This window comes from Amphibalanus amphitrite, unplaced genomic scaffold (assembly GCF_019059575.1).
Source record: "Amphibalanus amphitrite isolate SeventyFive unplaced genomic scaffold, NRLGWU_Aamphi_draft 000142F_arrow, whole genome shotgun sequence".
Lineage (NCBI taxonomy): Eukaryota > Metazoa > Arthropoda > Thecostraca > Balanomorpha > Balanidae > Amphibalanus > Amphibalanus amphitrite.
In genome coordinates, this window is record NW_024881637.1 from 360,873 (window position 1) to 372,508 (window position 11,636).

The 11,636-nt window shown below is 47.7% G+C and overlaps 1 protein-coding gene across 7 annotated transcripts; it reads right to left on the reverse strand.

The window, feature by feature from the left end:
- Positions 1 to 2,118: 2,118 nt before the first annotated feature.
- Positions 2,119 to 10,536, reverse strand: LOC122382573 (probable galactose-1-phosphate uridylyltransferase). 7 transcript variants are annotated; one of them, XM_043368092.1, is made up of 10 exons: positions 10,422 to 10,433; positions 9,947 to 10,091; positions 9,702 to 9,767; positions 9,297 to 9,466; positions 8,002 to 8,103; positions 7,648 to 7,751; positions 7,128 to 7,356; positions 6,513 to 6,729; positions 4,125 to 4,233; positions 2,119 to 3,485 (listed from the first exon to the last, which is right to left on the reverse strand). In XM_043368092.1, exons 3-10 carry the CDS (start codon positions 9,739 to 9,741, stop codon positions 3,386 to 3,388), a joined length of 1,071 nt encoding a protein of 356 aa, XP_043224027.1. In that variant the 5' UTR covers positions 9,742 to 9,767; positions 9,947 to 10,091; positions 10,422 to 10,433; the 3' UTR covers positions 2,119 to 3,385. The 7 variants fall into 7 exon arrangements, with proteins under 7 accessions (XP_043224027.1, XP_043224028.1, XP_043224023.1 ...); XM_043368093.1 differs by lacking the exon at positions 9,947 to 10,091 and having other exon boundaries at positions 10,422 to 10,536; XM_043368088.1 differs by lacking the exons at positions 9,947 to 10,091; positions 10,422 to 10,433 and adding an exon at positions 10,167 to 10,212.
- Between the last annotated feature and the right edge of the window lie 1,100 nt (positions 10,537 to 11,636).

The following is an 11,636-nucleotide window of genomic DNA, read 5'->3' on the forward strand; positions in this document are numbered from 1 at the left end:
TGATGCATGTTTTATGGCCAATTTTTCATTTCGAACTCAATGGTGTTGGTTATAAGACTATCAGGTACGGCTTAGGTCACTTTCTGGTGAAGGTCAGGTCAAGGTCAGGCCAAAAAAGGTCAAATTTTAAAGTTGATAGTTTTGCATAAAATGGGTAATGATTCGATGCAGCTCGTCACGGGGAGTCTAATGGTGGTCTTTGTTTTGCGCTACGGGGTCTAGAATTGCTAAAAATTAAGTTGGAAAATTTGACGTCATCAATTTTGAACAGTTTTTTCGCTATAACTTCGCCAATAAAAGAGGTATCAATCTCAAATTTGGTACGTGGATGGAAAGCGGTAAGGACTATCACATATATTCCGTTTTTTTTTGCGAAATTCAAAAAACTTTTTGGATTTTTCGACTATTATATCCAAAAAATCTATTTTTGATTTTTGGGGATCAAAATCCAAAAAATTCAAAAATCCGAGATAGCAGTTTTGTAGCCCTGTCAATTCTACAGCTTTTATGTCTTTATCATTTTTCTGTATTTGCAAAGCTATAGGCCTGACAGCTCTTCCCGCGAAACCCTTTTTTGGGTCGAAAACGGCAGAACATGACGTCACTCTGACGTCATTTCCGGCCAAACTATCATAGCCTTTGCAAAAATTTTTGGTCACAATGTGTAAAATTGATGCCCGGGAGGGTACTGAAAGTTTGGTGACGATCGGCGCAGCGGTTCTGGAGATATATCGAAAAGTCTTGAGGGGGGGGGGGCAAAAAATAGCCCCCCCACCAGGTCGCGGGTTAAAATCCAAGTCGTTGTGTGGACTGTGAAAGTCATGAGTTCACAAAAATCATTCGGACATGACTGAATTAGCCTTGCAAATATCTTGAGGAAAAACAACTGCGACAAATACATACTTATGTTGAAACGTCACTGGGCTCCAATTTAGTACCTATCTCTCGTAACATTAGAAGCCGAAACTGGATTTATCATTTATTTCACGACCCGGCGCAGCAGTTTTCGCACGCAGTGGAAGGAGAAAGGCAGCGAACAACATGGGCTAACCGCAATCAGCACCGTGAACGGCCAAAGCAGCTTGTTTCGTGAACCCAGTGCAGCGCTGTCGGTCCACGGGTCCGGGAACAAGCGAAAGGAACAAAGGTTTTACGAAGGCGAGTGTTACGGACTGTTCCAAACGAAATACACCGACGACTACGGACGCCCTTCCCGGAACCCGGCCCAGTGGTGTAAGGAGTGGTACACACGTCGGTAGCGGACTGATGTGTGGTGTTCGCGGTACACTGCTGCAGCGGTGGAAATGTGGACAACACACTAACACCACAGCTCGGTGGAGTGGTGGACAGTGGACTAACTGGCCCGAGGCCGTGCTACCGTGCCTCAGTGGCATTGGCGGGGTGGGGTGGGAGTGAGGTGGGGTGGTGGTAGGATGATTAGGCACCAGCCCGTGATTGTAGAACGCCGTCTACAGAACAACTGCAGCGAGACGCCCGACTTGACCCATATGTAACTTAAACTCGCACTTAAAAAGGAGCAGTTCAGCAAATTATGTCAAGACCGCACGCACACCAAAAATCAACCAATGCAATTTGGCAATAGGATAACAATTTATGGCGAACTAGCACCACGCTCCGACGGTGGATCGATTATTGAAAGCTCCCCAGTAGCAGCTGCCAAGGTCTGTGGCCAATGGCCGTTTCCGGGGTTCACAGCGGTCACCACCTGCTCCCCTGCTAACAGGTGCACGCCGAGACACGTGCCACATAATTAGGTCAGGCCATTCAGCTCCCGACACAGTTATACCGCGAACGAGCTGCATAAACTGGTGACATTCAGTCCTTGGGAAGTGGGAACTTACCGGTCTATCAGAATCGATGCTCTTTTATTAAACAAGGTTAAGCTGCGGAAAGGGAGGCGGAGCTATCTACATATCATGCCAAACTTCTACAAAACCGGTTTAATACAATGCATGATGGGATAGCCCTATCGCTGAGCGTGCATTACCGTTATACGGTCTAGGTGAGTCAAATTAAAGATAACCAATAGAGTAAAGATTACAAATAAATAAAGATATCGAACTGCTCCAAACGGCTGAAACACGCGCTAAAACGATGTTTATGTCCAGAAGCATATATTAACAATCCGCTTTGATCACAATATGCAATTGCATCATTACCCGTAAACAGTAACGACAATCAATAACGTGACTTAGAACACAGGTCTTTTTAAAGATAGCTGTTTTGGCATTGTTTTCTGAGTCAATAAAACAAGCATAATGTGGCATACATCTCAAGAAATAATATCAATGACATTAAGCAACAAATGATTCATACTGTTTACCGTTTGGTTTCATGAATACAAACGAAAAACTAAAGTCTTTTATCGAAGTTCAAACACCTGAAAACTAGCAAATGCGAGATATTCTGGCCTATAAAGGAATTGGAGCATACTGGCACAGTGTAACCAACGCCCCTTTTTGACATAATTGAACGCAATATACGTATCGCCATATAGTAGCCATAATTTGACGACAGGTAGACATGGATCACAACCGTTCAAGCAAGTCTTTTGATCACAGGCACGCTTTATAAACATTTCGCAAGCCTCACAACAGACTTAAACACGAGGTGAAGGAGGTCTCAAGACTAGATTTTGTTTGACGACCACTGACCACAAATCCATAAAACTAATATCGTAAATCAAACACCAATTAACCACATAATTCAATCACATTAGCATAATTATTTAGATTAACAAAATCATTAAAACAAATGTACCTGAATGCATATAACTATATGCATGCAAATATAATTTATATAGTTCTGACAAATACGGACGACCAGCAAACGACCAATTTTGGTGATGTGCAACGTAAACAAAAATAAATGTAGCTCGATGTGATTAAGTAAAACAAGCGATAAATAATGAAATTTACTGGATTGGAGGCAATTGATGCCTGTTCCATGGGAACAGCAAATTAAGAATTTTCCCCTGACAGACTGGCGTCGATTTCCTGATCACACCCTGATTAAATCGTCCGCCTGCACTGCGATTGCATCTCCTACCAACCACGTCCTGATCATCCAACGCGATGTAGCGCGGGAGTCGCGGCCCCCTCTGTCCGACCAGACGCCCGCGTGCCCGCCGGAGGAGCCGGGGACCAAAGCCACTTCGCCGGCTCTAAGGCAGGACCGTGGCTACCGTCCCCGGCGAGCTCCGCGAACCACGCACCTCAGCTCGAAGCACCCGGAGGCTCAGTCAGACCGTCTCACTGCTGCTGCGCTCAGTACATCAGAGACCGGTCAGCAGAGACCCCCTCACTAAACCAGCTATTCTCGACACCCACTGGAGTGCTGCAGTCAGCCGGCGGCAGGGACCCACCTACTGCTCCAGCTTGTAGTGGACCGGAGAGCAGTCACGCAGCCGCTGCGCCGCCTGCTCCGGGGTCAGGTCACGCTGCGCCTGCGCCAGCATCTCGTACCTGAGGGAGGGGAGAGGTCAGGTCAGGTCAGGTCAGGTCACGCTGGGCCTGGGCCAGTACCTCGTACCTGATAAAAAAACAGCACACAGGTTAGGTCACACTGTGTGAAAGACACACCTTAAACACGGAAGAGAACGGCTCATAGTCGGATGGAATTAGTTTCGTTGTGCATGACTCGGCAGCTTTCGTTAAATGTAGCCGCGAGCTATGGGACCGGCACGCTGCACTGTGCCTTTGTGACCATTGGACCCTCCAATCGATACTGTATGCCGTAACTTGGTCGGCAGGGTGGGGGTGTGCAAACACATCGACCTCGTGACTTCTCTTCACGCTCACTTTTGTGACTTACGAAAGCCAGACATGAACTGTAACAGCAGCGCTCGCTGTTCGCACCTCCGGGAAAAAGTCAAGCTGTTCAGCAATATCTAATGGTAGATTTCCTTCGGTAACCGAACTCGGAAACAGCGCATCAATGCATAACTGCACCGTAGACACCTCCCTTTCACCGCTGTATAAAGGTTACCACCTCCAGCATCCCGCTGCCATGTTACAATCAATCCTCCCGCCCCGAAACACAATGACATCACTGGACTGTGAACGTGACGTCACTGGTATGGACGTGACGTCAGTGGTACTCACCCGACCATGAACTTTTTCACGGCGGCCGATCGGAGCAGGGGCGGCAGGTAGATGCCGTGGAACACCCAGTGCTGGCAGTCCTCCGACATGGCCTCGCCGGTCGGCGCGCCTGTCGGGAGCGGGGACACATACTGTTATATGACGTCAGCGGTGACAGTGACTATTATATAACGTCATTGGCGACACTATTTACAAATTTCTTGTGTTGCATCACGATTATCCAAAATAACCACCTGTTTCCCACTGATACAGTATAATGGTAATCTCCGCAAGAACATTATAATATGGTCCTCCATTGAAACTAAATAGGTCGCCCATTATTCAATCACAATGGTCGCATGCATAACTTGCATCGGCGTTGCATGGATCAGCCAACGTTGCATGGACGATATTTACACTGGACCTCAGAATACTCGTCAATACCCTTTAATAATCCCTCAAGTAGAGCAGCACTGGGGCTCCTCGGTGGTCTAAAAGCACCAGTCATGACCGGCTTATTGACTCAGCAGTCAGCAATATCCCCGGTCCCACCCAATACACGGCACGGTGGTCGGTAAGGCCACCCAACGCCACCGCCTGAGACACGTCAGCAGCTTAGTAGTATAGACACTAGCTCTCAGGGAGTAGCGACCCAACTTAACTAGCCGGCTGGACCCACTACTCCTCGCGACTTAACTGGGGATGGGAAGGAGTATCGTATCGGCAGCACTGTGGTGATACTGTCCCCGGGATCAGTCGACCCAATACCCCACTGACGTCATCAAAACACTGTGGGTTGTCAGCCGACACGGCAAAAGAGGATGAGCCGCGTGTCGGTAAGTACCGGGTGTCCACGTCAAAAGTGTACCCAGACTTTTCCCCGTATTTTATCTTAAAAACATCACACTCACAAACAATTGCCCTCGTTTGAGAGCCAAGGCAATGGCAAAACATTCGCCATGCTTTTCAACTGTGTTCGGCACTCTGCTGACCAGCGCGTGCCGTCTAGAGCAACTGCTCTATATGAGCCGCTTTGCGTCGGGCCACCGCCGGCAGACGGACCGTGGCATGTGAAATCCCACAATGCCCCGTGCACTGGGGATCCCATTGCCTAGAAATAGTTCAGACCATGCCTCTGCACAGCAAGAAAGTATCGGTTTGGGTGGCAATGAGGCATGGAGGGGGCCTTATCGGCCCCTTCTTTTTCGAAGACGACAGGAGAGAGACAAACACAACACCGTAACGCTAGAACGCTATGTCTCGGAGGCACTGCGGAACCATTCTGGCGAGAGCTGAAGCGGAGACACGGGATCCGTCGCCATGAAGAATGGTTTCAACAGGACGGGGCGCCGCCTCACACCGCCAAACGGTCGCTGGAATTCCTGGAGGAGCACTTCCTGACCGCCACATCAGCTTGAAAAGCGCGGTGAAATGGGCTCCCCACTCACCCGACCTCAGCCCTCTAGATTTCTTCTTGTGGGACTTTCTCAAGGACTGTGTGCATACACTGGCAATCCAGGGTCGACCCAGGAGCTGAAAGACGCCATCAGCGACGAGATCCGTCGCCTTCCTTCCCACATGGTTGACCAGGCGATCACCCACCTCCAGACGGTCCGTCTGCCGGCGGTGGCCCGACGCAAAGGGGCTCATATAGAGCAGTTGCTCTAGACGGCACGCGCTGGTCAGCAGAGTGCCGAGCACAGTGGAAAAGCATAGCAAATGTTTTGCCATTGCCTTGGCTCTCAAACGAGGGCAATTGTTCGTGAGTGTGATGTTTTTAAGATAAAATATGGAGAAAAGTCTGGGTACATTTTTGACGTGGACACCCTGTATACGGCGAGTCGTCGGAACAGGGTTTAATAGAGCGCGGCCGATCTAACAGGGATGGGGGGGGGGGGAGGCACTTGCCCGTCTTCGAGCATTATATCGACTACTGAAATGACGCTGCTAAAACTACCTCGGAAATAAGCAGGCACATTGTCCGTCGTTAAATTAATATTTCAAATTAAATTTTGGCAGAATATCACTCGGCTAACTCAATCATTGACAAAAGTTACGCAGCTCATCGCTGAAAATGACGGGTTTGCGCTAAACACCACTCTGGGTCGTTAGTCAGACCATCGATCAATGCGTGACATGTGCGTGCAATATTCAGGCGATCGATGTAAAACACAGCTCCCGTCACAGGCCGTTCCAGTTACCAAACTGTCGCGGTGCCATCCAACTATTCCCGGGTGCGTGTCCAATTTGGACCATAACAGAGCATCAACTGCTGAATAAAACGAGCGCTGATGACTCGCGCAGCGCGCGTGGATTCACTCCATGAGTTCCGTGCAGAGACTGGCCCCTGCTAACGCGCCCCAGTCACGTGCCGCTGGGTCCCTCCCCCTCCCCCGTCCCGCCACTGACCGTGCCAGCCCATCGAGTAGGGGAAGTTGCAGCGGAACAGGTTGTCATAGCGCGTGGTGACCTGGCGCACGATGTCCGCCAGCAGCCTCTGCTCGTCGGCCGTGAGGTCGGCCATACGCAGCACGTGCCGGCGGGGCAGCACGAGCAGCTCGAACGGCCAGACGGCCCAGTAGGGCACCAGCGCCACGAACGACGCGTTCTCGCACACCAGACGCTCCTGGACGTGGACGGGGGGGGGGGGGGGGTAATAACGGGTCACACAAGGGCCACACCGGGGACTAGTGGGGCGGGGCGGGCGCAGGGGAGCGGTACATAATGTAATGACACGTAGCACAACTTACAGCTACACACAAACAAACGTTAACAGCTATACGGAGTGGCATGGCCATCACTATAAATTGCTGATAGCAAACTGGATATTGCAATTACAATATCATATACCGCGAACAACGGAGTATAATTAAGGCACGATACTCAATTAAATGACATCAGCTCAATTGCCATCAATCCACGTCTGCCAAACGTGTGACACTGCTCAGAGCCCAGGAGCGACAGCGGATACTGGGTTAGGTCACGGGGGACAGGAGCTGTCACGGAGGCCGCCAGCTGCGGCACCTTTTTCTGCAGCTCCTGGTCGAGATAGTCGCGCAGCAGCGGCCGGCCGTGTTTGGCCAGGTACTGCCGCTGGTAGTGGTCCTTGACACGCGGCTCGTTTGGCAGGAACGACGACGCCCAGATCTGGCAGTGCGGGTGCGGGTTGCTGCACCCCATGATGGCGCCCTTGTTCTCAAACACCTGCACCCAGCGGTACTTGAGGCCCAGCTCTATCGACTCGGCGATCCACCTGTGAGAACATACAGAGTACTCAGCGGCATTTCTGACCCAGCTCTATCGACTAGGCGATCAATCTGGATAGCGGGCGGGGCAGAAAGTTAAATTGTAAGCAGTGGCTCAACAGCAAATATGACACTAAATTTAAAACCAAACATGACTACGATAGCTGGCAACGCGAATGAGGAAAAAACATCGGGATAATAGAACGTTCGTTACCAGAATGCACCAGTACAAAACATATCGTACATATAATGCTGGCCTGTCGTCAAAGACACGTTCACCGTCGATCCCACTGACTGACCTTTCAACGACCTTGGTGACCTCGTCCAAGGTCATGAGCGGCAGCGTGATATCCGATCTCGGGTGGAAGCACATGACCCGGCAGGTGCCCAGAGCCGGGGCGCACTGAGAACGGGAAATATCGGTCACTGGGTGCACTGAAAGCGAGAAAACGAGGCACTGAAAGTACTGAAATCCGAAACAGGCGAAACAATACGATGAAGACTACAACCGTAATAAACAACGGAAAGATGCGTCAGTCGCTTAAAACTACATAATAAAATTTGTAGGCTACCCGTTAGCAGAAAGCTCACAGATTAACGATCTCATTCCCAACACTATCAAAAAGTGGAAATCTCAAACAGAGTGCCCCGACCTGGAAGAGCGGGTTGTCGGACTTGGGCACGGGCGGCGCCTCCTCCAGCAGCGCCGGAAAGTCGTTGGTAAACACGTACGTCGACTCGTAGTTGGGGTTCACCTGGAAGTGACAGAGCACCGGGTCAGGGTTACATTCACTACGGCGACAGCGGGGCGGGTGATGCTTTGGTCGCTAGTGAGCCGTGAGCGCAATTTTCCATAATAATAACACAGTTTGCCACAATTTGCCGAACTTCAGCATACCATTCGTTTTCTTGCCCGGATGGTATAGAAGCATAATCTTGGTATAGAAGGACATAATATTCAACAAAATTAAATGGCCTCTGCAGAGAGAACATTTATCGGTATTCAGTATGTTACGGTGCAATGGCCGGGCGTTTTTACTCCGCCGAATCTAGGTCCCAAGTGGCGTCTCGGGTGAGCGGTATCTGGCGGACACTCGACAGCCACCGGCATGTGACAACACGAGAGTGGTGGCAGTCAGCCCTGTGGGCCGCGATAAGGACCCACCATGGTAACGGGCAACCGGCGGCGGTGGGGCGGAGCGGCCTTCATCGCATACGGCGGACGACACTTTTCGCCGCTTGTAACACCGAGTGCGGAAAAATACCATCGGAAAACCTTTTTACGGTATTAACTCCGCTACTAAAAGAACACTGATGGCTGTATTTTTCGCATCGCGGAGCTCTGTGTAAGGAAATACACCTGGGGCGGCTCTATGCCACACACTACGTGGTGCGTAATACGATACTGCGTGAGCAAAGTTCGCGGCATTAACATACTGCATAAGGAAACACAACACAGTGCAATCAATACACGCCACCCGTATAGCATAACACAGATGATACATAATACATATCAAAATGAAATGTATCACACATAAACAAACTTATCAGTTATCACCATCAGTAACTGCAAGCTTACCCCTCTCAATCCCCCACCAACATTAATGGGATGCAGTAAGGGTGTGTACACAGACTCAGTCTAGTTCCTCACTTCTTCCAACACTTCTTCTGTATGACAGATGCCAAAAACGTTATCAGCCTGACTGTATTAGCCCCCACAGGACCTCAGTTTATCCCATTGGTTCGTTCGTTAATGATGGGGTATCAGAATCCTGGTGCTGAAAAAAATTACTCCTCAGGCACCAAATATGTAGCTCATTATGGAGATGGATTGTATTTGGTGAGGGAGCAGCACACAGCTGAAGTAAGTGAGAAGCAGACAGAATGTGTGCAGCTAGTTAAGAAACATGAATGTTTTTCCTGGAAAGGATATTTATTAGATTGTTACCTTGCCATTGGGGCGAGTGTTGCCAGGACAGAGTGGGTTGTTGGGATCATGAGGCGGCACCTCCTCCTCAGCAGGTTTCTCCACCTGACCACTCCAGGGGCGTTTGCAGCGGTGCGGAGAAACAAGCACCCATTCAGCCTTCAGGGGGTTGTAACGGATGTGCTGGTGCTCTGTCAATAGATATAACAGCGCTCTGGTCAGGGTGGCATGGCAAGGTTAACAATCATATATGTTAGCCAAACATCTTCAAATAACAAAGCACAAAAAACTTCTTACTAGATAATAATCCTATATAGGCTAGGTAGGTCGGTATAAGGTAGGTACCTTTTTGTTGCTCCAAAAGACTATTTTAATTGCTTCATTAGACCTCAAAATAAAATATTTTAAGCTGCAGTTTCCACTCACCATCAGGCTGAAAAACCTGTTGGGTTGTAGCCTGATCCATTCCAATAATGTTTGGTTGCAGTAGATCTGAAATTAACAAATAATAAGCTTAGTCATGGTCAATCCCACAAAAAGGACAGAAGCAAGGTTGTGGTAACTAGGTTAAAAACACCGACAGATCCTAGGTAAAATTGGCAGGCACATGAGTGGGAGGCTATTGATATCAATATTGATATTAGGTAAAACATAGAGGCAAGTTCTTTCACCTTTGTTGATATCTGGCGTGTCGCACCTATCGTCAGGCTGACGGACTGCACACACCTAAGCTGAAGCGAAAAATCTCCTGCAACTTTACCTTTAGAATTTACCCTAAGTAAATTCCCTTGGGCTGTGTTTGCTTATTTTGTAGAACTAAAGGCAGTCGGTGACACACCAGGGAAATAAGCTAAAATTAGAGCGCTCTATTTATTGCTCCCGCTACTTCACCGTCTCCCATAGGGTCCTGTGTTGAGCTGGTGTCGAGGCTCTAAAAATGACGCCGATTTTTGCACCCTTCTCACGAAAACCGCTCGGACCGCCTGGAAACCAATTGTTCCGCTCTAAAAATTTCATGATCGACGGGAAAATGAATGAGGAAAAGATTGGTCCTGAAATAATTCTGAACTCCCTGTAGAACATATCGAAATATGGCTGCAAACTAGGAGCATGTCAAAATCGACAAAACAATACAAATAAACTTACCGGGATTTTTTTATTTTCCATGCATCTGTGTATGAAATCAGTCGGTTTTTCGGAAAGATCATCTTCTGTTTAATAAATAATTCCACAATTGCAATCGAGAAAAAAAAACATTTCCGCTGTGACAGCAGTTTTGGCATTGTGCCAGTATTGTGGCGTGCGCGGTGCTGCGTGGTCGTCGGGACGGAGTCGTGAGTATTTTCGGTGTTTTAAATGGTTGATGGCCATTTGAACCAGCTTCATATTATTTCCTACAAATTTTTGCATCAAATTATTGCTTTGAAAGACCATTGAAACCCCTAATCTCTTCATGAAACACGATCATATTCATCGTCGACGAAAATGGCGCGGGACTCCATGTGCATTCCGATCGAAATAAATCGTAAATTAAATAATATTCGATGATAAGTATCATATTCTAGTGACACATTTTTATAAAATAAGGCATAAACTTTGCAAGGAAGTCAACATTGGATGATTGGATTCTTATTTTGCTCACATATCCTTGTAGTAGTTAAATGGCTCAATTGTTAGATAGATGGAAGTATATGTTTTGGCTTGATGTTTGCTGTGAAACCACCCAGCCACTTGCTGGTTGAGTGGTTTTCTGATAATTACCTGATAATCATTTCTCCTTTTCCTTAAAAGAAACTAAAATTCCTTTCAAAGTAATCCATTTTAAGGAAAGGCGGCTTGCTCATTGGCATTTCATGTTCTTGTTTTGTTATTGCTGGCAGTATTTTGATACAATAATGCAATATGAATTTTTTGCAATAATAAAACCTAAGACAAACTTAGTTAATGCGTCAATCAAACACCCAACAGGAAGATTGTGTGTCCTTGTGACGTGAAGTAGAATATTCTATGAATGTGTTATATAGAATATGCCAAATATTAAATTAATTATTATTTGATACTGATAGCTGAGCAGGTGAATTATGCCACAATATAATTTCATTTTCTGGTTTTGAAATAGCCGGCAGTATCTTACTTCAACAAATGTAATATACATGGAATACATGTTGTTATGTTACCCATGTTAAAAGTTTAATAACAGCCAACAGAAGGAGCTGTTTCAGCAGATAATGTTTGTACCTTATGCATTACCTTTCTTTTCTGCAGGACCATGCTTCCGCTGGGTGGTCGACATTTGCCTCCTGAAGAAGTTGAGCAACATGAAGACCACCAGATGAGGTGTCTGCAGTTCATGTGGAACTC